Below are 27,930 nucleotides of genomic sequence, written 5' to 3'. Positions count from 1 at the left end.
TTACTGCACAAGCTTCCTAATTTTGCTGTATATCCTTTCTAAATGCTGTGTTAATAATTAGTGTCAGAGCTGTATAGCACAGAAACCGGCCGTTCAGCCCAACTTGTCCACGCCGATTAGGTTGGCATATTGGACGAGTCCATTTGCCTGCATTTGGGCCAGAGCCCTCTTTCCCCTTCCTATCCATGTATCTGTCCAATGTTTTTTTTTAATTCTAAACACAAAGTTGAATGGATGTAAATAGCTCCACAATACCTTGCAGCAAAGAACTAGTCATATAGTACAGAAACAGGCCCTTCAGCCCAACTGGTCCATGCTGACCAAGGTGCTTCATCTAACCGTGTTTGCCCCCATATCCCTCTAAACATTTCCTATCCATTACTGTGGACTACTTGATCTGCAGTATAATGCTTTGTCCAATTCTAGCATTCATTAGAATCTTATAGTTAATTGGTTTCACAGAACAGTTGCAACAATTGTAATATTTTATTTTGTACAGAGAATTTATAAACAGTACTTTTAATCCAGCATGTGAACAAACAATACGGATGTTAAGACCAGTCATTGAGCCTTTTGACAACCTTAGACTTGCCCCGAGTTGCACAAACATTTCTATGTTCATCCATAAAGACCAGTTAACTGACAGACCTTAGTAAAATGTCATACAAGGAACTGCAGATGTTGGTTTACAAAAAAAAGACAAAGTGCTGGAGTAACTCGGCAGGTCTGGCAACATCTCTTGAGAACATGGATAGGTGATGTTTTGAGTTGGGACACTTCTTCAGACCTGACCCAAAATGGCACCTATCCATATTCTCCAGAGATGCTGCCTGACCTGCTGGGTTATTCCACCACTTTGTGTCTTTTTCATATCTTAGTAATGTTTGTAAAGCTGCACATGAATCCTCTCTTATCTGCATCATTGAAGGTCACATTCCTTGCCCCTCCTCTATATACACTCATCCCCCATCCCCGAGACCCACATTTCCCTTTTATCCATCCTCTTTCCTCTCCTCCCAACCATATCTCCCACCCATATCCCCCCTCCCGCCCTCCAGCTTTACATTTCACTTCCCCTTCTCTCCCTATCTACCAATCCCCTCCCCACCCCCCCCCCCTTCATCAATCAATCAAGTTTTATTCGTCACTTGCACATAAGTGCAATTGAAATGAATTTGCCAGCAGCGGTACAATAAAAAAATAACACACAATACACAATTTTAAAAATGTACACAAACATCCACCACAGCATTCATCACTGCGGTGGGAGGCACAAAATTTGGCCAGTCCTCCTCCATTTCCCCCCGTGGTCGGGACCTCAACCCTCCGCAGTTACCGCTGCGAACATCCAGATGTACGGACAAGATAAGTCCAGGTAAGTCCTGAATCGGTGCCTCCCCACCGGAGACCGCAGCTTCAAGATGGTGTAGGCCGCAGGCCGGCGGTCGAAGATTTAAAGTCCCCGCCTCGCCACAGCCAGAAGCACCACAGACTGCAGAGCCGGCGGTCAGAGCTCCTCTCCAGGTCCTGGACTCTCCCACTAATGGAAACATCCTCTCCACATCCACTTTGCCTTGTTCCTTGGTAAACCAGCATCTGCATTTCCTTCCTTCTACACAGTTGCCCGCATTTGGCAAGATTTTGAGTAGATGTCCTACCAGTTGACCCCCTCCGTAAGGTCATTGACGACATTCCCCTTCACTAAAGCGGCCAGGAAGAGCTTCTCTTGGTTGACGTTGTGCACAGCCTGAGCGTTCATGGCATCCATGCGGATAGCCTCGTAGTAGTGTAGAGGTAGATCGAGGTGGTGCATGTCGTAGCCAAAGCCAGCCAGGTTCACCTCATCACAGAGGTGTAAGGCAGTGACGACCGAGGTCACTCCCAGTGTTGGAACCATCTGAGCAAAAAACACCAACGAGAGCTAGATCAGTGCTGGGCAGTTCATAGGTTATATGAGCAGAATAAGGTCATTCGGCCCACCATGTCTACTCTGCCATTCAATCATGGCTGATCTACACCACCACTCTACCCCATTCTGCCTTCTCCGCATAACCCCAGACACCTGTACTAATCACCCATAACATCTGACACCCGTACTAATCAAGAATCTGTCAAGCTCTGTGGTCTAACAGGCCATAACCTTCACAGTGAATGGGATGGCCCTGGGGAGTTCTGTCGACCAGAGGGATCTAGGACTATAGGAGTAAGATGAGATCTTGCTGGGCAGAGCAGGGCAGGGCATTTACAGTGAGCAGCAGTTCATAACTCAAAGGGGCAGAATTAGGCCATTCTGTCTATCGAGTCTACTGCCCCCCCCCCCCAACCCTTAACACCATTACAAACCAAGAACCTGTCAACGTCTGCCTTCAAAATACCCAATGACTTGGCCTGTACTGCCGTCTGTGGCAATGAATTCCACAGATTCGCCACCAGATTGGGGGCCAGGGAGTGCTCTAGAGCACAGGTATTAGGACAGGTACGTAGATAAAGGACGTACCTTTAGAAAGTAGATATGGAAAGGATGTACCTTTAGAAAGGAGATGAGGAATGTCTTTAGCCAGAGTGTGGTGAATCTCTGGGGAGTGAAAGCTGTACCTGTTTCCATCTCCACCGCTTGGAGGTTGGCTCCAGAAAGCCCAGGTAGTTCATCGCTGTTTCCCGAATAATGTCCAGATTTAATATCCGGTAATTGTGTGGTTCCAAAGGAATCAGATCGGGCACCGATTGCCAAAACCACATCTTCTGCCAAAGGCTCTGGAGAGGGAAAACAGAATAGTTTAGAGACACAGCATGGAAACAGGCCCTTCGGGACCCGGAGTCCGCACCGCCCAATGATCACCCCTTACACTAGTTCTATCCTACACACTAGGGACAATTTACAGAAGGCTACAAACCTGCACATCGTGGGGGTGTGGGAGAAAACCGGACCACCCGAAGAAAACCCACACGGTCACGGAGAACATGCAAACTCCATACGGACAGCACCCACAGTCAGGATCTCTTTAGACTTTAGAGATACAGTGAACAGCCAACCAGCGATAACCCGTACACTAACACTATCCTACACACTAGGGACAATTTATCATGTTACTGGGGCCACAACACCGTGGGCGGCTTCATTGTAATCTTGCATAGTCTCATCTTTGACCGGAAAGCACGCATGCCAACAAAAGCTTTTCACCGTACCTCGATACAAGCGACAATAATAAACTAAACTAGAAATGAGTAGTCACCAGTGGCTCCTTCCTGACCATGGCCTTTACCCAAGACAGGTCCGTGCACTTGAACGTTGCCACCACCAGCAGCGAGGCTGGGTCGTAATCCCGGGGAGACTTGAGAGCACCCTCTGGGTACGCAATCCGCAGCGTAGTCTTTGTACCCACGTCCCGTGCGTGATCCGACACCGGCCCGTTATTCAGTCTGATGATGCGGGAGGAGGGTGAGAGAGAAAATCTCCGTCACCAAGAACATTTCACAAGCTTGCACTTCTTTTAATAAACCTTTATATTAATATAAATCAATCTAATTTACGAATTGTGAAAAGCCTTGATAAAGTTGAATGTATAATAGTGAAAGGCCTGGATAGAGTGAATGTGGAGGATGAGGGATCTGAAAGAGGTGTATAAAATCTTGAGGGGAATAGATGGGGTGAATGTACAGAGTCTTTTACCCAGAGTAGGAGAATCAAGAACTCGAGACCACAGGATTAGGGTGAGAGGGGGGGAAGACTTAATAGGAACCAGAGGGGCAACCTGTTTACACAGAGGGTGGTCGGTAAATGGAATGAGCTACCAGAAGAGGTAGTTGAGACAGGTAGACTAACAGCATTTAAAAGATATTTGAACAGGCACACAGATAGGAAAGGTTTAAAGGGAAGTGGGCAAGTGGGAGAGAGAAGCTTAGACAGGATATCGTGGTCAGTATGAATGAGTTGGGCCGAATGAGTTGAGTCATGGCATATAACTGCATGGACACCATGGTCTCCAACCATGGACTCCATGACTCAAGGGGCTCCATGTACTCCATGCCTCTACAGACTCAAGGGCTGCATCACTGACGCTGCCCAAGAGCTGAGACTGCTGGTGGTGCGGTCACCTGATAACGACGCTGTGCTGGTCAATGTACGGTCCGAGCCGGCTTCCGCCCAGGATGCCTCCATTCCCCACCACCACGCATCTCCTGCAGCCAGACAGCGCCAGCTCCTCGCCGGGAATCCCTCCAGAAGCTTCCGGCAGCATCTCCAGGGTTTCCCGAAGCTGTTCCTCGCATCCTCTGAACCCAAAGGGTGGCTCGTACCTCCCGCCGCCCGGGAGTGAGGTCGAGCCCCGTCCCACAAAGACCGGGACGCTGCCAAGAGCTTTCCTTGGATACAGCTCGGTGAGTCTGGTGCGGCTGAAGTTCACCTCGCAGCGGCTTGAAACGACCCTCTGAGACTTGTTGTGAAGGTGCTGCAGAGAGAGAGATGAGTGGAACCATTGAGCCATTTTGTCATAGAATGATATTGTGTGGAAACAGGTCCTTCGGCCCAACTTGCCCACACTGGCAACATATACCAGCTGCGCCTCACCTACACTCACCCACTGGTTTCTTGTACCATCTTCACTAGCCTCTTCTCCGTCTGGTCTAACCTCCCCGTCATCTGCCCCTCATCTCGCCATATCTCCCCATCTCCACCTGGCCTCGTTTCATCACCCTGCCGTTGCACATCAGACAGCCCCCCTCTCTGTCCATCTTCAAATCCAGTGTTAAAACACATTTGTACTCCCTGGCTTTTGACCATGCCTGAGGCTTTGCTTCTGTTTGTGGTGTTTTGATGTTTCTTTATTTTACATGTCTTTTCCTACTATTTCTTTTGATTGTTATTTTTGGTGTGTATTAACTTTTTTGTCAATGATTAATGATGTACAGCACTTTGTTGCAGCTATGTTTGTTTTTAAAGTGCTCTATAAATAAAATTATTATTATTATTAAATAAAATTATTATTATTATTATTATTATTATTATTATCATCATCTCTCCCACTTCTAGCCCCAAGTTTGAATCATCCACCCACCCCTCCCCCCTCCATCTAGCTCAATCTCCACATTATCTCTCCCATATCCATCTCCATATCCCATCATCTCTCCCTCGTCTGCCTCCATCTCCCCATCATCCCTCCCACACAGTCCCACCTGCCCGCATTTGATCCATATCCCTCCAAACCCGTCCTATCCATGTACTCGTCTAACTGTTTGTTAAATGCCTATACTGGTAGCTTGTTCCATACACCCACCACACTTTGTGTGTAAAAGTCACCCCTCAGATTTCTAAAGGACTTTAGACTTTAGAGATAAAGCGCACAAACAGGTCCTTCGGCCCTTCGGGTCCGCACCGCCCAGCGACCACACCGTGCACTAGCACTATCCTGCACTTTAGGGACAATTTACAGAAGCCAATTAACCCTCAAACCTTGTACGTCTTTGGACTGTGGAAGGAAACCGAAGCACACTGTGAAAACCCACGCAGGTCACGGGGAGAACGTACAGATTCCGTACAGGCAGCACCTGCAGTCAGGATCGAACCCGGGTCACTGGCGCTGTAAGACAGCAACTTTACCGCTGGGTCAACATGCCACCAGATTTTTTGTTTAGAATGTAAAAAACGAGAAACTGCAGATGCTAGTTTACAAAAAAATAACGCAAACTGCTGGAGTAACTCAGCAGATCAGGCAGCATCACTGGATAACATGGATAGGTGACATTTCGGGTCGGGACCTTTCTACAGACTGACCCGTCTCTAAAGTCTAAAGTGCTGAAAGCCTTCTTGACCATCTTGTGACTTACTTGTGACTTCACTTTTAGGGAACCGTGTACCTGGACTCTTGGATCCCTCTGCTCTGAACTCTCCCTAACTCCATGTGACGCCACTTTCAGGGAACTGTGTACCTGCGCCCTTACATCCCACTGCTCCACAACACTCCTTGTCCACCTGCGACACCAATTTCAGAGAACGATATACCTGCATCCCTGGATCCCCAGAGCCCTGTCATTCAATGTGTAGGTCCTGCCCTGGATGAGTGCATTTGGTGGTCCAAACACTTGTGCCCATTGCCCGATCAATGCCTCGGAGCCCTCCCGTTCTCTATCTCCATCAATGCCGTGCCTGCCCCCCCTCTCCCCCACCTCCCCCCCACCACCACCACCACGTACCGCCATGCGATCGGCCGCCATGCTGTAGAGCTGCCAGATGTCCTGACTCTTCTGGTAGGCTGGGAGCAGCAGCAACAGGTAACACAGGGAGAGCAGCAGCAGAGACCCCAGTCTGGATCGGAGTCTGTGTGTGGGGGGGAAGAAGATGCACATCCGAATCACGGTGAAGGGTAACGGGCCCGTCGCGGGCACTGACCTCCCCTCCGCCCATGGGATCCACAGGAGGTGCTGCCTCAAGAAGGCGGACAAGATATAGCCAAGAGGGAGGCACAGTGGCGCAGCTGCTGGAACACGATGTGATGGAGATGTGGTGGAGATGATGGGGGGGATTAAGCCAGATGTGGGAGAGATGGTGGGGAGAGGACAGATGTGGGAGATGATAGGGACATATGTGGATGATGGGGGACAGATGTGGGAGAGATGATGGGGACAGATGTGGGAGATGGGGACAGATGTGGATGAAGGGGGCAGATATTTGTGGGATGATGGGGACAGATGTGGGAGGGATGATAGGGAAGAGGACAGATGTGGGAGGGATGATGGGGACAGGTGTGGATGATGGGGGCAGATGTGGGAGAGATGATGGGAGATGGAGGCAGAAATGGGAGAGATGATGGGATATGAAGATGGACGTGGGAGAGATAATGTGGAGATTGAGCTAGAAGGAGGGGGGGGGGGGGGGGGTGGATGATTCAAACTTGGGGCCAGAAGTGGGAGAGATGACGAAATGGGGCCAGGTGGAGATGGGGAGATAAGACAAGATGAGGGGTGGGGAGGTGAGAGGAGACGGGCAAGAGGATAGTGAACATGCTACAAGAAACCAGTGGACGAGTGTAGGTGAGGCGCAGCTGTTTGACTCTTTCCCAACGAACGTGCCTACCTCTCACTGAAGTACCTTCTAGGAGAATTCATCTTTACCGGAATTACATCTGTTCAGCCCGGTGGGAATCTGGAATAAACGTTTAGAAAAGAGACACGAACTTCAGACTATTTGTCCTTCCCACGATGGCCACGTAACGGTTCAGTCCATGGTCCAACCTGGGGGTGTTGGCACGGTGGTGCAGCGGTGTAGTTGCTGCCTCACAGCGCCAGAGACTCGGGTTTGATTCTGGCTACAGATGCTGTCTATGCCGATTATGTACGTTTTCCTTGTGACCGCGTGGGTTTTCTCCGGGTGCTCCAGTTTCATCCCACACTCCAAAGACGATCACTGGGGAACATGGATAGGTGACGTTTTGAGTCAGGACCCTTCTTCAGACCCGACCTAAAACGTTCCGTCTTATAGAAAGTTACAAAATTCTTAAGGGGTTGGACAGGCTAGATGCAGGAAGATTGTTCCCGATGTTAGGCAAGTCCAGGACAAGGGGTCACAGCTTAAGGATAAGGGGGAAATCCTTTAAAACCGAGATGAGAAGAACTTTTTTCACACAGAGAGTGGTGAATCTCTGGAACTCTCTGCCACAGAGGGTAGTTGAGGCCAGTTCATTGACTATATTTAAGAGGGAGTTAGATGTGGCCCTTGTGGCTAAGGGGATCAGGGGGTATGGAGAGAAGGCAGGTACGGGATACTGAGTTGGATGATCAGCCATGATCATATTGAATGGCGGTGCAGGCTCGAAGGGCCGAATGGCCTACTCCTGCACCTAATTTCTATGTTTCTATGTCTCCGGAGTTGCTGCCTGAACTGCTGAGTCGACCCAGCGATTTCTTTGTAAACCGGCATCTGCAAAGCGCTGGAGTAACTCAGCTGGTCAGGCAGTATATCTGGAAAACATAGATAGGTGATATTTTCGGATGGGTCTGAAGAAGAGTCCTGACCCAAACCGTCTCCTATTCATGTTCCCCAGAGATGATGCCTGAGCCGCTGAGTTACTCCAGCACTTTGTACTCTGTACCAGAGATCAGTCACTTCATTACCCAGTGTAAATTATACACAAGATTCATAAGTACACGTCAGAAAAGCATTACTTATCTACCATTCTAGCTTGATGAATACCATATCATGTGTATTTAGACCCGTCATGCTTGGTTTAGTTTAGTTTGTTGTCAGATGAACCGAGGGACAGTGAAAAGCTTGTACATGATTTACAATCGAGCCATTTACAGTGTACATAACAGATACATGAGAAGGGAACAACGTTAAGTGCAAGTAACATGAACCAACCAACGTGGGAATCTAATCTACACAGAGGCACGATCTCACCCAGCCTGCGATAGTCAGTTTGTGGATCCTCTCTTTCCCGACAAAATCGCTTTCCCGAACCCCCTTCTGAATGAATTTGCCATAAAGTCATCAGCGGGAGTCTTCGGCGGGAGGTTCAGCCCTCCGTTCATACCAAGTGAATAGCAAACAGCGCGCTGTGCGTTATGCGCTGGTGTTAGTCAGGGTGCGCTCTGTGCCGGGGATTCAGCCCCTGCCTGCCGAGCCCACGTCCTGTCTCCGAGTCCAGGCTTCCGATCAACGCGGACTGTGAGGTTTCCCGCGCCACAACCTGCTGTCCCTTCAGTCAATAATTGACAGGGTTTTCCACTAAATCACCTGTCAAATATTAATCTATGCAGTACCTCCCTACAACCATCAGGCTATTAAACACCACAACCACCAAATAAGTTCTGGACGACACAGACTGTGTGTGGTCTATATAGTATGTAGGGGCATCATTGGTTGTCTTTGCACGAAAACTGGTTGAGATATAATATAAGATAAAGGACAGGTGAATGTTTTGGTTGGAACCCTTCTTCAGAGTGAAAATAAATAAGAGGGAACTGGAGATAGCCATGGTTTTTCTACAGAGATACAGCCTGACCAGCTGAGTTACTCCAGCATTCTGTGTCTATTTTCGGCATATGATGTGCTGTTCCACCAGTTTGCGTGTGGCTTCAATCTGGCAACCAGGCTCAAGAGTGTAGGAAGGAACTGCAGATTGCTGGTTTAAACCGCAGACACAAAATGCCGGAGTAATTCAGCGGGACAGGCAGCATCTTTGGAGAGAAGGAACGGGTGACGTTTCGGATCGAGAACATTGTGCCGAGTTCCTCCAGAGGTTTGTGTGTCGCCCAGGCTCAAGAACAGCTTCTTGCCCATTAACCATCAGACCCGTGAACCACTCTGCACATCCGCACCGCAGCACCGAGCCACTAGACTTTGTACTGAAGTTGCTCCGCGTACTTTGATGTTTGGACTATCGTGGTCTGGTTTACTTAGAATAAACGATTATTGAGTGCATGTTTATTTTTTATTGTTATTGCCCCTAATGTGTCTGTAAAAGGGGCGGCACAGTGGCGCGGCGGTAGAGTTGCTTGTCTTACAACGTTAGAGACCCGGGTTTGATCCTGACCTCGGGTGCTGTCTGTGTGGAGTTTGCACATTTTCCTTCTGACCGTGTGGCTTTTCTCCAGGTGCTCTGGTTTCCTACCGCATCCCAAAGACGTGGAGGTTTGTAGGTTAATTGTCCCGGGGTGTGTAGGATGTGAAACTGCAATAACATAGAACGAGTGATCGCTGGTCGGAGCAGACTCGGTAGGCTGAAGGGCCTGTTTCCACGCGGTATCCCTAAATTAAACAAAAGGTGAGGCTATGTACAGCTTCGCACTTAATTCCTACATTCTCCTAGTGTCCGTGGTTGTGTTCAAGAGCAACTTGCCGTCCTCTCTCTCTCTCTGGGCAGGACGGTACTGCTTATCTTGTTTGTTCAGAGGGTGAATTGCCACCTTTGACGAGACCAACCATGAAGTTGCTTAATAATCCAAAGAGCTGTCAGTAAACCTTGGAACCAAGGCAATGAGGATGTTTGCAGCAAGTGCTATCAGGGAGAGCTACACGAGTCCCATGTTTCAGAAATGGAGTGAAGCCTGTAATCGCCGAGCCTCCGTGACACTGAGAATTGAGTAAAATAAAATAAACAGTCCCTGAATATGGATGTATGCATTTTCACACATCTCCTTACATTAAGATGTCTTGATGGAGGGTAACAAGGAAATGCCACAGGAATGAAACAACGAGTCTAAGGCTGAAAGAAGACACACTGGAGGTGTGAGACAAACATAGTAGTCCAACGAGGAATTGCGAATAGTTGTGGACGCAGCCCAGACCATCACACAAACCAACCTCCCTTCCATTAACTCCATCTACACCTCACACTGCTTCGGCAAGGCCAGCAGCATAATCAAGGACCAGTCGCACCCCAGTCACTCACTTTTCTCCTCTCTCTCATCGGGCAAGAGGGACAGAAGTGTGAAAACGCACACCTCCAGATTCAGGGACACTTCCCAGCTGTTATCAGGTAACTGAACCGTCCTATCGGCAACTAGAGAGCAGACCTGAGCTACTATCCTGAGCCTGTTCCGCTGAGTTACTCCAGCTTTTTGTGTCTATCTTCGGTTTAAACCAGCGTCTGCAATACCTTCCCACACACTACTATTTACCTAATTGGAGACCCTCAGACTATCTTTAATTGGACTTTACCTTGCACTAAACGTCATTCCTTTATCATGTATCTATACACTGTGGACGGCTCGATTGGAATATGGACAGTCTTTCCGCTGACTGGTTAGCATGCAACAAAAGCTTTTCACCGCACCTCGTACGCGTGTCAATAAACTAAACTTAGCTTAGTCAGTGAGCTAGAAAACAGGCATCACCAGTCTTGATCACTGACATCCAAACGTTTTGATGTAGTGGCTTTAAACATGATGGGTAATCTTCGAGGGTTCTATAATTGAGGACTAGAAGGGTGGTTAATGTAATACCAGTGCGCCAAAAAGGGGAAACTCAACTAACGTAGCATAACATTAATGATATGGCAATTGCTAGAATCTGTAATGAAAGAGGTAATGAAAGGCCTCGATAGAGACCTGGAGATGATGTTTCCAGTAGTCAGGGAGTCTAGGACCAGAGGGCACAGCCTCAGAATAAAAAGACGGACCTTTAGAATGGAGATGAGAAATAACTTCTTTAGCAGAGTGTGGAATTCATTGCTACAGACGGCAGTGGAGGTCAAGTCATTGGGTGTTTTTAACGTGGAGATTGACCAGTTCTTGAATAATGCCATCAAATGTTATAGGGAGAAGGCAGGAGAATGAGGTTGAGGGAAAAAAATAGATCAACCATGATTAAATGGTGGAGTACACTTGATGGGACGAATGGCCTAATTCCGTCCCTGTGGTTTATAATGTCTTGAAAAGGAAAACAATCTAGATTGAGTTTTTTTGAGAAGGGCATAATAACAAGAACAAAATACACAGAGCTGAAAGGCGAGTTTTCAAGGAAGGGCAGATGTTAAAGTGAACTTTTCAGGGAAAAGATTAAGGGAAAAAGAGGAAATTTCAGTCAAGAACAAACAGCAATCTCAGCAAGTACTGTTCAGGAGTCAATCATACAGCATGGAAACAGACCCTTCGGCCCAACTTGTCAACGGTGACCCATTTACCCATGTTTGCCCCATATCCCACTAAACCTTTCCTATCCATGTAGCTGTCCAATGTCTCTTAATGCGGTTATAGTACCAGCCTCAACTACCTTCCCTGGCAGCTCATTCCATATACCCGCCACTCTTTATGTGCCCCTTGGGTTCCTATTAAATATTTCTCCTCATCTTAAATGTATGTCCTCTGGTTCTTGATTTCCCCTCCTCTGGGGAAAAGACTCCATCACTCAACCATCTATTTTTCCCCATCAAAATCTAAATCGGTTTCTTTCTTCAATCAGACAAGCATTTCCAGCAGTTCTCCATTTCAGAGTGCAGAAACAAGGAACTGCAGAGGCTGGTTAATACACAGGACACAAAGTGCTGGAGATAGCATCTCTGGAGAACATGGAAAGGTGACGTTTCGGGTCGGGACCCATCTTCAGACTGAACGCAGTAGACGGAAGGTGGCTAGAATAGAGGTTAGGGCAGGCAAGTGATACGAAGAACTACAGATGATGGTCTGCAAAATAATTGCTGAAGTAACTCAGCTGGTCAGGCAGCATTATTGGAGAACATGGATAGATGACATTTTGGGTCAAGACCCTTCTTGTTCTTCTGAAAAGATACCAGGGCCAGAATAAACGTCAAACATAGCACAATATTTAAGATATTGTAAAATATTGCTTTTTAATTCATCACAATTTACAAAGAATATTTAAATGTAGAATTAGTATTACTGATTTCTGAACATCTTGATTAAATGATTACATGTTTGGAACAACACTGATTGCATAACCTTCTCTTGAAATGCGAGACGTGGGCATTGAGGGAATGGTTTGTGGTTGCAGAGGAAGACCTTCACCAGCAGAGGGCAGTGGGAACAACTTTGAGAGGTGGACAGGAGCATAGAAGTTAAAGCACGTTAGCTTCTGAGTGCAGAACGATGTAGTGAAGCTAGCCCAGCGACAGATCAACATCATTGTAACATTACCACAGACCAGAGAGGAGGGAGCCGCTGCCAACAGACGCGAGGAGCAAGGCCACTAGGAGTGTGAATCAGAGTCGTGCCTTCCGTACCCTCGAGGTCGGCTGGGCGAGGAGAGGGACTTGGGCTCGCTGAACGATCCTGACAAAGGCAATGGCTGGAGGCCTGGAGCTCGCCTAGATCGGGCGCCGCTCCATCAGGCATAGCCCGGAAACCGAACTTTGGAAATGGCACCAAGTGTGGTGACTCGCAAAAGGATTTCACTGAGTTTTGCACGTGATAATAAGGCAATTCAATAGAACTTGGTATAGCAGGGTAGATCTGTTTATATATGTAGTCAAAACTGCAAAGAAAATAGATTACACTTAAAGATTTTGTGTGCTTATGTGTCTCTCTCACTCTCTCTCCCCTTCAGTCACATCATGTGCTGAAGGGAGCTGGAGACGTGAGGAGCTGGGGTTCGCAGGAGGGTGAACTGGGGTATTGCCTTCAGTGCCTTCAAGATCGGCTGCAAGAGGCGCCCCTGGGACACAGGCGTGACCGGGCGAGGAGAGGGAACTGCTCCAGTACATCGAGCACTCGGGCCGACCGGACTTTGGAAAGGGCGCAGTTTTGGCATCACCTGTGTGTGTGTGTGTGTGTGTGTGTGTGTGTGTGTGTGTGTGTGTGTGTGTGTGTGTGTGTGTGTGAGTGTGTGTGTGTGTGTGTGTTTTATGCGGGCAAAATGAATTTCACTGTGCAGCTGCATACGTGACAAATAAAGCAGTATTGAACGATTGATTAGTAGGAAACCTGGAAAAAGAAGGCAGTAACATCCAAGAGAAACCACAGCACTGGACACTCACGACCTGCGATGTGCACATGAATTTGCGACTCCTCTCCCCGCTGTTCAAGGCGAGGACGTTGATCAGCGATCGCGGCCTGCAGCTCGCTCCGTGTGTGTAATGCTTTACTTGGGGAGTCTGCGGAGCTCGTGAATCAACCAGACGGACATGCTGAGGAGCACCAGGGACCCCGACTGGTGCGTGGCCGCCACCGGGGTGGGGACGTAGAGCAGCAGCGTGCCGATTCCCAGCGCCGCCTGAAACAAGGTGCAGGTCTTGTTTTCAGTTTATTTTACAGCAGTGATTCGCAGACTTTGAGATCACGGAAAACACAGGCATAATAATACAGACAAAATGCTGCACTAACTCTGCGGGTCAGGCAGCATCTCTGGAGAACATGGGTGGATGACGTTTCATATAGGAGCAGCATTAGGCCATTCCGCCCATCGAGTCAGCTCTGCCATTCAATCATGGTTGATCTATCTTTCCTCCTCAGCCCCATTCTCCTGCCTTCTCCCCATAACCCCCGACACCTTTACTAATCACGAACCTATCAATCTCCGCCTTTTAAAGGTCCACAGCATTCTGTGGCAGTGAATTTTGCACAGAATTCCACCCTCTGACTAAAGTAATTCCTCCTCATCTCCTTTGTAGAGGTACGTCCTTTTATTCAGAGGCTGTGCTGTCTGCTCCTAGACTCTGGTCAAAACCAGTCTTCAGAGTTAGGGGAGAGGGAAACTAGAGATATGAAAAGGTGCAGCATAAATCAGAGCCGGCACCAATCACCAAGAAAAGGAGGAGCCCATAATGGTCCATTAGAAGAGGTGATAATGAAGGGATAGGGTTTTGACCCCAAACATCACCTATTCCTTTTTACCAGCCAGCATTTTGTATCTATCTTCGGTGGAAACCAGCATCTGCAGTTCCTTCCGACACAGGTGTAATAATGGTAACCTTAAGGCACATTCGTTTAACCTAAAAAATCTGCACGTTTTTGGAATGTGGGAGGAAGTTGGAGCACCTGGGGGAAACCCATGCGGTCACAGGGAGAACGTACAAACTCCATACAGACAGCACCCGTAGTGAGGATCAAACCCAGGTCTCTGGCGCTGTGAGGCAACAACTCTACTGCTGCGCCACTGTGCAGCCTCAAACGCTAGTGGATAGCCCCACACTGTGCAGCTGATTCCCAAGAGTTTCTGGCACAGGTTGGAGTGTGGTTGAGTGTGTAAGCCTCGCTGCATTAGTGCCAGTAATGCCACGCTGATCTGTGCTAGTACCTGCATGTAAACCATGGCCAGAAGCGAGGAAACAGCCACCCGTGTTCTTCTGGTTAAGGCCATCCTGCGGGATAATGCGTAGAGGACGGTCACTGCTGTCACTGAGGCAATGCCCTGGGAACAGAGAGCACAGATTACAGAACTAGAACCACACCATGGTAACATACGATGATCATTTGACGGCTCTGGGCCTGCACTTGCTGGAGTTTGGAAGGACGAGGGGAGACCTCATTGAAAATTACCGAATGGAATGGATGATTTAGACAGCACCCGAGGTCATTATTGAATCCGGGTCTCTGGCGCTGAAAGGCAGTAACTCCACCGCTGCACCACAGCATGCCGCCCGGATTATATTGATATTCCCAGCATCCGCAGTTAACTGATTTTTAAAACTTACTTCAATGGCGTCGACTGCTTTGCCACATGGGGAGCAGTGAAAAGTAGTGTACATACAAGACAAGTTGCGCAGATATATGAATAGCAAGGGTTTAGTGGTGTACATACAAGATAAATGGACAGATATACAAATAGGGTCGAGAGGAATACGAGCCAAATTCAGGCAAGATACCAATGTGGCCGGCATGGATAAGGTGGGCTGAAGGGCCTGTTTCCATGTCCCAAGACTCTATGATGAGGCCTTTGATCTGCAGGCTTCAAGGTCAGACATTTACACAAGCAGTCATCTTGTGATGCCCAGTTTCCTGTGCAATAACTCCAATACCCAACTAGATCAGGTAAAGACAGAGTCTTCTACCTAGGGTAGAGGAATCAGGAACCAGTGGATATAGGTTTAAGGTGGGGGGGGGGGGGGGGAAAAGATTTAATATGAACCGGAGGGGCAACTAAAAAAAAATATAAGCAAAGGATGGCGGATATATGGAATGAGCTGCCGGAGGAGATAGTTGAGGCACAGATGCAGGAAGATTGTTCCCGATGTTGGGGAAGTCCAGGACAAGGGGTCACAGCTTAAGGATAAGGGTAAGGATAAGGGGGAAATCCTTTAAAACCGAGATGAGGAGAACTTTTTTCACACAGAGAGTGGTGAATCTCTGGAACTCTCTGCCACAGAGGGTAGTTGGGGCCAGTTCATTGGCTATATTTAAGAGGGAGTTAGCTGTGGCCCTTGTGGCCAAGGGGATCAGAGGGTATGGAGAGAAGGCAGGTACGGGATACTGAGTTGGATGATCAGCCATGATCATATTGAATGGCGGTGCAGGCTCGAAGGGCCGAATGGCCTACTCCTGCACCTAATTTCTATGTTTCTATTTCGCAACATTTAAGAAACATTTAGACAGGTACATGGACAGGAAAGGTTTATAGGGATATGTGCCAAATGCAAGCAGACGGGACTAGTGTTGACAGGACTTGTTGGTTGGTTTGAGCAAGTTGGACCGAAGGGCCTGTTTTCAGGCGTTATGCCTCTAAACAAGGAGTCGGCAACCTTTGGCCCCCGGGCCGAATGCGGCCCGTAACCCAAAATCATCCGGACCGCAAGCGTACTTTTTTTCCAGTAATTATCCGGCCCGCAGACATCCATCATCTCTGCTACCTCCTGGGCCCGAGGCCGTGGCATGGTGACACAAGAAGGCCTGTGCATGCGGCCGCAATGGCAGAGTCGCCAAGCAGCGGCGAGCGCCGAGATCTGGCTGTGCCGCGTCCTGCGCAAAGCCGCCGGCATGGCCGCGCACCTTCTATGTCTGGGCTTCACTGTCAGCGTCAGGGTTGTCAATAGGCCGGGGACGTGTGAGTATTTGAACCACCACCTTCAGGACAAGAGCTCGCAAGGCGATGGTCCGTAGGTGCGCCATGCTGGTGAGCGCCTGTAACTGGGGGCCAGTGCTCCGGGTGGCGTCCTCGAAGGAGCGGGATCCATGTGAACATGTGATTTGATGCCTGCCATCCGGCGCAGGATGGGGGCGGGATCATGTGTACACGTGATAGATGTGGCCCACCATCCGCTCAGACAAGCGTCCTGGCCCTTATCCAGAACACGGTTGCCGACCCCTGCTCTAACCTCTCTGGAGCAAAGCAGAAATAGAAAATAGTTCACGCCGACAGAATTGAGAAATAGTTACCAGGATCCGGTGATCGAACTGCACGGTGGTTGGGTTCTCAAAGAAGTTTCGGAGAGCCGGGGAGAAGGCCAAAAGGTCATCAGGTACCCAGCGGGCACCCATTTTGGGGAAAGAGTTGTAAACGAGACCAGCATCCAAGCCAGCAACGAAAGCTCCTGCAGACAGACCAAAGAGAAAAAACCATCAATCGTGACCACAAATGGGCTTCAACAGGCACGACTCACAAAACATCAACTTGTTTCGTTTAGAGCCAGAGTGGAAACAGGTCCTTCGGCCCACCAAATCCATGCCGGCCAGCGATCACCCTGTACACTAGCACTATCCTACACACTAGAGACAATTTACAATTTTACCGAAGCCACTAACCTACAAACCCGCAAGTCTTTGGAATGTGGGGTGAAACCGGAACACTCGGAGAAAAGTCAGGTGTTCACAAGAACATACAAACTCTATAATACAGCACCCGGATCGTAGACAGGATCGAACCTGGCTCTCTGGCACTGTGAGGCAGCAACTCTGCCGCTGCGCACTGTGCTGCCCCAAAATATTCAGGATTTAATTACCGTGGCAAAATGTATATATTGGTACATGTTGGAAATTTTAAATTGAAAAAACTAAAAAGCCTGCATGTATACGGTTATAGATTTATATACAAGGCACAGGAACAGGCCCTTCATTCCACAATGACCACATCGAACACGAGGCCAAGATAAAATCTCGTCTATATCCCTCCATATCCACATGCCTGTTAGCATCTTACACCCTGCTATAATAATTGTCTCCACCACTACCCCTGGCAAGGCTTTCCATGAACCCACACCCTCTGCGTAGGAAAAGCATGTCCGCACATCTCCTTTGAACTTTGCCCCTCTCACCTTAAAGCTAAGCCCTCTAGTATTTGACATTTCCACCCTCTCCAAAGCCTCCACATCTTTCCTGCAATGGGGTGACCAGAACTGCATGTGATTTTCTAAAGGGGCCTAACCAAGGTCCTATAAAGATTGGCGCTGTCTACCCTACTGTGTCATAGAATCAGAGTCTTACAGTGGAAACAGGCCCTTCGGCCAAACTTGCCCACACCAGCTAATATGTCCCACCCACGCTAAACCCACCAGCGTTTGGCCCACAAACCTGTCCCATCCATCAACCTGTCTCTCATAATTTTATAAATTTCTATCTGGTTTTCATTAATTTCAGTTGATGTTTTGAATCATTCTAATATCATATAATACAACACCAACCCATCGTAAGGGCCCGAGACTCTTACCAGCACTGAATCAGACAGAGTTTTACCTGAAAGTGCGGTTATAAAAACGAGGCCACCGGTCCCTCGGGCGAATTGCCGAAACAGCATCATCTGGCGAGTATTCGGCATCTGTGATAAGACAGGAACCTCATTAAAGGCGCAAGTTTACTTGATCGACTGATCGAAAGTATTGCACAGCAGTGGGAAACAATTTATCATTAAATCACAACAGCTGACACAGGCGGTAGAGTTGCTTCCTCACAGCGTCAGAGACCCGGGTTCAATCCGGACTTCGAATGCTATATGTACGGATTTGTACGTTCTCCCTGTGACCTGCATGGGTTTTCTCCGGGTGCCAGTTTCCTCCCATACTCCAAAGACGTAGAGGTTTATAGGTTAATTGACGTGCATAAATTATCCCCAGCTTGTGCAGCATAAAACTATTCAGGTGCTGGCTGGTTAGCTGATCAGCATGAACTTGGTGCTGGGCTGAAGGGGTATGTTTCCACGCTGTATCTCTAAACCAAACTAATATTGTATCTCCTGTTGACTGCTGTCTCCCCCCCCCCCCCCCCCCCCCCCCCCGCTCTTTTATTCGCTAGTAACAAGGAACTGTAGATTCTGGTTAGCAAACAAAGTGCTGGAGTAACTCAGCGAGTCAGGCAGCATTTCTGAAGAACATGGATGGGTAACATTTCAGGGTGTAGGATAGAACTAGTGTACGGGTGATTGCTGGTCGGAATGGAATTGGAGGGCCGAATGGACTGATTCCACGCTGTATCTCTGAACTAAACTACAGGCTAAACCCTCTAATGTACGAAGTGCCACTGTACGGTACCTTGTTGGGGGGCAGGAGGAGGGACAGGCCTGTCCACAGACTAGCGCAGTACAGCAGCAATGCGGAGCCCAGATGTGCGGCCAGGCGGTACTGACTGACGCGGGGGATATCGTGGGAGTCTTGCTTCTCCTCCAAACCACTCTTCACCATGAACCAGCCGAGCAAACCCTGAGAAAACAAAACACATCTAGAACTTTAAACAGTACGTAGCGGTAGAGTTGCTGCCTCACAGCGCCAGAGACCCGGGTTCAATCCTGACTGGGGGTGCTGTCTGTGCGGAGTTTGTGCTTTCTCCCTGTGACCGTGTGTGTTTTTTACTGGGTGCTCCGGTTTCCTCCCACACTCCAAATACTTTCAGGTTTGCAGGTTAATTGGCTTTGGTAAAGATTGTAAATTGTCCCTAGTGGGTAAGTTAGTGTTAGTGTTCAGAAATCACTGGCCGGTATGCAATTGGTGGGCAAAAGGGCCCGTTTCCGCATCTTTATACTAAACTAAAAAAAGTACAGTTCAGGAACAGCCATTCGGCCCACAACATCTGTGCCGAACATGATGTCGTTGAACAGATCTTCTCTGACTGTGTATGATCCATGTCCCTCTATTACCTGCACTTCTATGTGCCTTTCCAAAAGCCCCTTAAACACCACTTCCCCATCAGCCGCCACCACCAACCAAAGCATCATGTTCCAGGTACTCACCACTCTTTAAAAAAAAAACTTGCCCCACACATCTCTGTTAAGCTATCTCCCGTGTCACAAAGTCATGCCCTCTAATATTTAATCCTAGGAAAAAGGTTCTGCCTCTCCAACCCTCTTTTTCCAGGAGGAATGGGCTGGAGATAACAGAGATGTGCAGGGAAAGTTTTAAAAGGATATTGGGATGAGGATAGGTGATTGTGAGTGGCATATTTGTTATACTGATTGTATTGGGAAGGGTGATTATAGGGTGATGGGTTGTATATATGACTAAGAGATACTGTATAGTATATAAGGATTTTTTCTTTTTCTCTCTCTTTTTTGTATGGCTGTAAATATTTGATTAGTGTATAAATGTAAATAATTTGGTGTCCATATAGCTGCTCGTGTCCATATGGTGTACATATAGCCCGATGGCTTGAACGGCGTAAGGTCTCTAGAGCCTTCAAAGTCAGCTGCAGGAAGCACCCCAGTGACACAAAGATGGCCGGGCGAGGAGAGGACAGGAACGTTGGTTGGCGGGAACTGCAACAGAATGAAAATACTGGAGTAACTCAGCGGGTGAGGCAGTATCTATGGAGAGCAGGAATGGGCGACGTTTCGGGTCCAGCCCTCTTCAGACTGCATTTCACTGTGCAGTTACATATGTGACAAAGAATGCACCATTGAACCTCCAACCTCTGATGTCAGCTCTGGTCCTCTCTCCATAGATGCTGCCTGACCTGCTGGCCGTTTACCGGCACTCTAACATCAGATGCCCACTCCGGCCAGTCCCTTGCAGCCAGGTTGCCCGATGAGGAGCTGGCAACTCACCTGGAAGCACACAAAGCCACACAGGCCCACCACCTGCAGCTTCAAGCTCCTCGACATCCAGCCCTTCCTCCAGAAGTAGACGGCGGGGAGGATTGTAGGCCAGTCCCACCGCCCGGCCCCACATCCGGTGGGAATACTCCATGTACCAGATGAACTTGAACTCATTCAGAGTCATGTCATGGTTTAATCTGCAAAAAAAAATACCAAGCCAGTGAAGTAGGCACAGGCCAACACACACAGTTTGCAGATGGAAGGAGAGTAGAAATGGTCATTCTACCAGCAAGAATCTACACAGAAAAGCTTCCCCCCACTGCCGCACAATTTGTTCCATCTCTGACAGTGCGGCGCTCCGTCAATACTCTCTCTGGCAGTGCAGCGCTCCGTCAATACTTAATCCCTAGCTTTTAGAGATACAGTGTGGAAACAATCCCTCCAGCCCACCGAGTCTGCGCCGACCAGCAATCCACGTACACTAGTTCCATCCTACACACTAGGGACAACTTACAATTTTACCAAAGCCAATTAACCCTCAAACCTGTATGTCTTTGGAGTGTGGGAGGAAACCGAAGCACCCAGAAAAAACCCACGTGGTCACAGGGAGAACGTACAAACTCCGTACAGACAGTACCCAGAGTCAGGATCGAACGCTGGACTCTGGCACGATAGACTCACATCTTAAACTCGGGGAACTGCTGGTACTTCTGAAACTCTGCCTCCCACTCAGGCAGGGTACTGGGGGGCTTCATTTCCTTGATCAGGTGCCAGTCGACCATTGACAAGCCAGATTCGGTCAGCCTGTGAAAGAGAAGGAAAACCTTTACTACCACCATGGGAAGCCCATAATCTGCGATACATTGTCAGTAGCATGCAGAGCTTTAAGGTGAAAGAGGCAAAATGTAATAACGCAAGGTCTTGATCAAGTGGATGTGGAGAGTGTTTCCAGTAGTTTAGTTTATTATTTGATACTTGTTTATTATTGTCACAGTAAAAGCTTTTATATTGCGTGCTATCCAGTCAGCCGTGGACTGACAGGACACCGGCCCGGAGCAGTGGTGGCCCCAGGCTTACAGCCAGCGCGGAGGAGAAGCGCTAACTCCAGCTCAACTCTGCCTATCCCGCCGAGTTAAGCAACAGCCCTGGACTGACAGGACACCGGCCCGGAGCAGTAGCGACCCTGGGCTCACAACAAGCGCGGAACTTCAGTCCAGGGCTGTCGGTTAACTCGGCGCGACAGGCAGAGAAGAACATGCCGATCCTTCCAGTGACTCCACATCCTGAAAGCTGTATGTCAATGAATAGTCTCTTGAACCTCTACAGGTGTATAATAGGGAGTATATTGACTGGTCGCATCACGGCCTAGTTCGGCAACTCAAACGCCCAGGAACGAAAAAATTGTAATAAGTGGTGAACAACGTCTATCACGGGTACTGACCTCCCCTCACATTACCCAAACCATCCTGGCCATATTTTCATTTCACTCCTGCTATCTGGAAGAAGGTATTGGAACCTAAAAACTGTAAAGTCCAGATTCATCCCTACAATCATTGGGCCGTTAAGCAGTACTTAAATCCACCCTCCGCCACGTCCGGTTTAAATTCCATTTGGAATATTTTTGGAGGACCAAGAACCATGTACAACCTCTAAGTAAGCTTTAAACTACATAGATGGGGTCATTGTTTTGTCTTTTTGCTTTCTTTTGCTGTTTTTTATGGCTTTTACAGAGCGGCATGCTAATATATCTGTTATGCTGCTGCAAGTAAGAGTTTCATGGTTTCATTTCGGGACATATGACAATAAAACACTTAAATAATTAAAGAATGCCCTGGGAAGGCAGATTTGTTATATTTGACAAGGAGCTCGTTCTCTCACCTGGTCACTCCGCCAAGGACCACGGCCCCAACGACCATTCCGCTGCAGGCAATCATCCATTTCCCCAGCACGCGGTTGGTGGCAGCGTTGGGCACCAAGGCAGCTGCAGACCCCGCGGTGGCATCGGCGACAACAGAGCTCTTCCCCCTTCGCACCACATAGCGCTTCCACAGCGGGCGGAGCTGAGAAGAAAACGTGAACAAAAGAGCATTACCACCATCGCCCTCCCCGAGAGCCGGAGGTACGGGTGCTCTCTTTTCTCACAAGATTGGCATGGAGAGTTTGTGCCCTTTATACTGTAATAAAGATAGATCAAGAAAGGAATAAAATTGTTCTGCCCCTTCTTCCTGCAGGCTTTCTTTCCCACTCCTGCCTGCAATTTCATGAAAGGTCCTGACCCAAACCATCACCCATCTATGGTTTCCAGAGATGGAGAGGCAGGAGTCAACAGGAGATAATATAGTGGTTTTTAGGCAGGCACATGGGTATGCTAGAAATGGTGGTATATGGGTCACATGCAGGCAGAGAGGAGATCAGTTCAACTTGGCATCATGTTCAGCAATGATATTGTGGGCCGAAGGATCTATTGCTGTGCTGCACATTTCTGTGCACAAAGGAACTGCAGACATTGGTTTACACAAAAGATGAACACAAAGTGCTGGAGTAACTCAGTGGGTCAGGCAGCATCTCTAGAGAAAAGGAATATCTGTATCTGTATCTTGACGTATAATCACCATCACTGGTTGTCGAGGGTCATGTGCAAAGTCACAATTAAATATTAAAGTGGGCCTTAGAAGTCAGCGTCTTAATATCGATTGTTTCCAACTTGGTCTTGAAGGTCTGGACGTCAGGTACATTGTGAATGTCATGGTGGAGATGATTCCATTAGCGAATTGTCTTTGGGTACAGTGAACACCTATAACAGTCTTGACTTGCTGGAATGAAAACCACCGATTGCCTGGTCTTTGGTTGTCTGGATGAATTTGTAGATTGAAGATGACTCATGAGGTTGTTTGGAATAAACCCGTGCGTTTCTTTATAGATGGTCATCAGGCGTAATTTGGTCCTACGGTCTTGAAGAGTTTCCCCACTCTAGATCAGCAAGTATTTTAGTGATACTGGACTCCTTGCTGTAATCACCAATGGTAAACGTTGCAACTCTATTTTGAATTCTTTCTAACTTGTCCCCATGTGTTTTGTGTTGTCGATCCGAGGCCGCAGAGCAATACACAAGTTTGGGTCTTATCAGAGTCTTGTAGGCTAGACTTGGTTCTGTTGTTTCAATAATAAATATATCTCTTCAGCAATCGCAGAATTCTGTTAGCCTTGGCGGTTGTTTGGTTGATGTGAGTAGACCATTTCAAATCACTGCTAAGTTAAGTCAAGTCAAGTCAAGTTTATTTGTCACATACACATACGAGATGTGCAGTGAAATGAAAGTGGCAATGCTCGCGGAACAACAAAACAACCAAACAAATTATAAACACAATCATAACACACATATTATTTTACATAATAAATAATAAAAAGAAAAACATTCTGTAGAGTTAGTCCCTAGTAAGAAAGGCGGTTACAGTCCGAATTGCCTCTGCAAAGAAACTCCTTCTCAAACCTCTCCGTTCTTTTGCGTGGCAACGGAGGGGTTCCAGGACTGTACCGTAGTGGAACCTCAACATGAAACTTGCAGGTGTTGGAAGAAGGTCCCCCATGAACCTTTGGATTTCTCTCGAGTTCACCTTCTGACTGAGCAGGTAAAACTGAGTTCCAGGCCCACAGCCTCCACGTTGCAATGGGGTCTCCTCCCCCAGTTCCCTACTCCCTCTCCATCCCGAACGCCTACTCTCCATACATCCTCCCTCCACCACCACATATAACCTCTGGTTTCCCTGTCCTCTCGCCCCCACCACCCCAACCCCATTCACAGTACCCCCAAATACCTCTTGTCCACCCCATATATCCCTTGGCACTCACCGCGCCGCCTGACCGCCGCCGCCGCTCAGTCTCCGCAGCCCCAGCAACAGCAGCATCACTCCTCCGCCGGCGCCTCGGACAGGGTGAACTCCGCGACGCGGACGCTTAGACGGCCACACAGCTGCTGTGCCCAGTCCCAGACACGTGACTGCGACGGATCCTCGGGGCGACACTCCCTGAATTTCCTCAATGCGCTTGAAGGAGCTGGTACAAGGCGCGGCATTATGAAGCGTCCTTACCCCCAGACAGTGCGCTCCCTCAATACCCCCTCCCCCAGACAGTGCGCTCCCTTAATACCCCCTCCCCCAGACAGTGCGCTCCCTTAATACTTCCCCCTCCCCCAGACAGTGCGCTCCCTCAATACTCCCTCCCCCAGACAGTGCGCTCCCTCAAGACCCCCTCCCCCAGACACTCCCTTAATGTTCCCCTTTCCCCCAGACAGTGCGCTCCCTCAATACTCCCTCCCCCAGACAGTGCGCTCCCTCAATACCCCCTCCCCCAGACATTTCCCTCAATGGAGTGTACAGACAGTGCCTCCCTGATACAGTGCCCTCCTAAGTACGTCCCTCCTCCCCCCAGACAGTGCGCTCCTTCAATACCCCCTCACCCCCCAGGACCCATTCTCCCCCAGGCTGTTCAGACCTGTGCGCTCCCTCATACTAGATGCGCTCCCGGCACCCCCTCCCCGGACTAGATCCCAGCCAGCTCCCTCCTGGTAGGCCTTCTCATCATTGTCTGAGATCAGGCCCACCACCACAGTGTCATCAGCAAACTTAATTATTGAATTGGAGCTGAACCTAGCCACACAGTTCTACTCCCAGGTAGGGATGATGTTTCACCTCTTCCAGGGTGGAGTGCCCCATCTTGTACGTCATTGTAACCGGATTCCTGCTGTGGGTGACTCTCATACTGAAGCACTTAGAAGAATTGAAAGACATCTGCCAATCTCCTTCCCATATGACGAAAGCATCAAGGTCTGGTTGGAGTCTCTCCGAATCCTCCATGGATGGTATTTTATTATAGAGAATACAATAATCTGCAAAGAGTCTAATCTTTGAGTGGACTTTTGAAGGCAGATCATGCTAGGGGTCCGGGACTGTACCCTGATGAAAACTTTAGGTGTTGGAAGAAACCCCCCTCCAGCACAACCTGTTGGATAGGTGATAATTCAGGTCGAGATCCTTCTTCAGACTGAGCCAGGGGAAAGGAAAACTGAGTTCCAGGCCCACAGCCTCCACGTTGCAATGAGTTGAAGTCTAGCTCACGTCTACCCCCTCTCCTCCCATCCCATCCCTACTCCCTCTCCATCCCCGGCTACCCCATACATCCCCTCCACCACCACATATACCCTCTGGTTTCCCTGTCCTCTCGCCCCCACCACCCCAACCCCATGTACCCCCAAATACCTCTTCCCTATCCACCCCATATATCCCCACCTGTTCTCTCCCCACTCACCGCGCTACCGCTACCACCGCCACCGCCGCCGCCGCTCAGTCTCCGCAGCCCCAGCAACAGCAGCATCACCTCCGCCGGCGCCTCGGGTCAAGGGTGAACTCCGCGACGCGGACGCTTAGACGGCCAATCACAGCCCGTCATACTGCCCGGTGCCCAGTCCCACGGGCACGTGACGGGGGCGACGGTCCGGGACACGTGACGGGGGGAGGGGGAGATTTGAAGGAGCGCTACATTATTAGCGGCATTATGAAGCGTCACACCCCCAGACAGTGCGCTCCCTCAATACCCCCCTCCCCCAGACAGTGCGCTCCCTCAATACTCCCTCCCCCAGACAGTGCGCTCCCTCAATACTCCCTCCCCCAGACAGTGTGCGCTCCCTCAATACTCCCTCCCCCAGACAGTGCGCTCCCTCAATACTCCCTCCCCCAGACAGTGCGCTCCCTTAATGTTCCCTCCCCCAGACAGTGCGCTCCCTCAATACTCCCTCCCCCAGACAGTGCGCTCCCTCATATACCCCTCCCCCAGACAGTGCGCTCCCTCAATGCCCCCTCCCCCAGACAGTGCGCTCCCCCTCAATACCCCCTCCCCCCAGACAGTGCGCTCCCTCAATACCCCCTCCCCCAGACAGTGCGCTCCCTCAATACCCCCCCCTCCCCCAGACAGTGCGCTCCCTCAATACCCCCTCCCCCAGACAGTGCGCTCCCTCAATACCCCCCTCCCCCAGACAGTGCGCTCCCTCAATACCCCCTCCCCCAGACAGTGCGCTCCCTCAATGCCCCCTCCCCCAGACAGTGCGCTCCCTCAATACCCCCTCCCCCAGACAGTGCGCTCCCTCAATGCCCCCTCCCCCAGACAGTGCGCTCCCTCAATACCCCCCTCCCCCAGACAGTGCGCTCCCTCAATACCCCCTCCCCCAGACAGTGTGCGCTCCCTCAATACTCCCTCCCCCAGACAGTGCGCTCCCCCTCAATACCCCCTCCCCCAGACAGTGCGCTCCCTCAATGCCCCCTCCCCCAGACAGTGCGCTCCCTCAATACCCCCCTCCCCCAGACAGTGCGCTCCCTCAATGCCCCCTCCCCCAGACAGTGCGCTCCCTCAATACTCCCTCCCCCAGACAGTGCGCTCCCTCAATGCCCCCTCCCCCAGACAGTGCGCTCCCTCAATACCCCCCTCCCCCAGACAGTGCGCTCCCTCAATACCCCCTCCCCCAGACAGTGCGCTCCCTCAATACTCCCTCCCCCAGACAGTGCGCTCCCTCAATACCCCCTCCCCCAGACAGTGCGCTCCCTCAATACCCCCTCCCCCAGACAGTGCGCTCCCTCAATACCCCCTCCCCCAGACAGTGCGCTCCCTCAATACAATACCCCCTCCCCCAGACAGTGCGCTCCCCTCAATACCCCCTCCCCCAGACAGTGCGCTCCCTCAATACCCCCCTCCCCCAGACAGTGCGCTCCCTCAATATTCCCTCCCCCAGACAGTGCGCTCCCTCAATACCCCCTCCCCCAGACAGTGCGCTCCCTCAATACCCCCCCTCCCCCAGACAGTGCGCTCCCTCAATACCCCCTCCCCCAGACAGTGCGCTCCCTCAATACCCCCTCCCCCAGACAGTGCGCTCCCTCAATACCCCCTCCCCCAGACAGTGCGCTCCCTCAATACCCCCTCCCCCAGACAGTGCGCTCCCTCAATACCCCCTCCCCCAGACAGTGCGCTCCCTTAATACCAAAGTGCGCTCCCTCAATACCCCCTCCCCCAGACAGTGCGCTCCCTTAATATATGAACGAGTATGCCATGAATATTTTTCCATGTTGTCCCTTCACTGCACATCACGCTGGCGTTGCTACAATTGATACCACGCTGGCGTTGCAACAATATATAACCCGCAACACGCTGGCGTTGCAACAGTATATAATCCGCAACACGCTGGCGTTGCAACAGTATATAACCCGCAACACGCTGGCGTTGCTACAATTGATACCACGCTGGCGTTGCAACCAACTAAGATCTTTGGTTGCAACAGTATATAACCCGCAACACGCTGGCGTTGCAACAGTATATAATCAGCAACACGCTGGCGTTGCAACAGTATATAACCCGCAACACGCTGGCGTTGCAACAGTATATAATCCGCAACACGCTGGCGTTGCAACAACATATAACCCGCAACACGCGGGCATATGCAACATGTTGCAACAGTATATAACCCGCAACACGCGGGCATATGCAACTTGTTGCAACAGTATATAACCCCCATCACAAGCTCAGCATGTCTGCAAGCACACAGACTT

At 49.7% G+C, this 27,930-nt stretch overlaps 2 protein-coding genes across 2 annotated transcripts; both read right to left on the bottom strand.

Annotated features, from left to right (window-relative positions):
- Nucleotides 1-1,135: 1,135 nt before the first annotated feature.
- Nucleotides 1,136-7,846, bottom strand: LOC129704144 (lactosylceramide alpha-2,3-sialyltransferase-like). The gene is made up of 6 exons (XM_055647058.1): nucleotides 7,070-7,846; nucleotides 6,190-6,313; nucleotides 4,096-4,448; nucleotides 3,234-3,420; nucleotides 2,596-2,754; nucleotides 1,136-1,897 (listed from the first exon to the last, which is right to left on the bottom strand). Exons 1-6 carry the CDS (start codon nucleotides 7,099-7,101, stop codon nucleotides 1,655-1,657), a joined length of 1,098 nt encoding a protein of 365 aa, XP_055503033.1. The 5' UTR covers nucleotides 7,102-7,846; the 3' UTR covers nucleotides 1,136-1,654.
- Nucleotides 7,847-13,511: 5,665 nt separating this feature from the next.
- On the bottom strand, nucleotides 13,512-25,875 carry LOC129704143 (cytochrome c oxidase assembly protein COX15 homolog). The gene is given in 10 exon segments (XM_055647057.1): nucleotides 13,512-13,663; nucleotides 14,687-14,800; nucleotides 16,762-16,916; nucleotides 18,055-18,136; nucleotides 18,846-19,013; nucleotides 20,351-20,443; nucleotides 20,445-20,538; nucleotides 21,023-21,145; nucleotides 22,220-22,401; nucleotides 25,646-25,875. Coding segments are annotated over 10 exon segments (1,209 nt in total). The 5' UTR covers nucleotides 25,712-25,875; the 3' UTR covers nucleotides 13,512-13,531.
- Between the last annotated feature and the right edge of the window lie 2,055 nt (nucleotides 25,876-27,930).

Source organism: Leucoraja erinacea, chromosome 15 (assembly GCF_028641065.1).
Source record: "Leucoraja erinacea ecotype New England chromosome 15, Leri_hhj_1, whole genome shotgun sequence".
Taxonomy (NCBI): Eukaryota; Metazoa; Chordata; class Chondrichthyes; order Rajiformes; family Rajidae; genus Leucoraja; species Leucoraja erinaceus.
The sequence above is the reverse complement of the archived record's forward strand: the minus strand, read 5'-3'. Positions and strand labels throughout refer to the sequence as shown.

Bases quoted from the DNA above. Each gene is read 5' to 3' on its own strand.
- LOC129704144 (XM_055647058.1), bottom strand. From the start codon at position 7,101: ATGAATTCTCCTAGAAGGTACTTCAGTGAGAG. The intron at 6,314-7,069 runs GTAGGCACGTTC...CCCCACACACAG, and splicing joins AGAAGGTACTTCAGTGAGAG to ACTCCGATCCAGACTGGGGT. The intron at 2,755-3,233 runs GTGACTACTCAT...TTCCCTCTCCAG, and splicing joins TGGTCAGGAAGGAGCCACTG to AGCCTTTGGCAGAAGATGTG.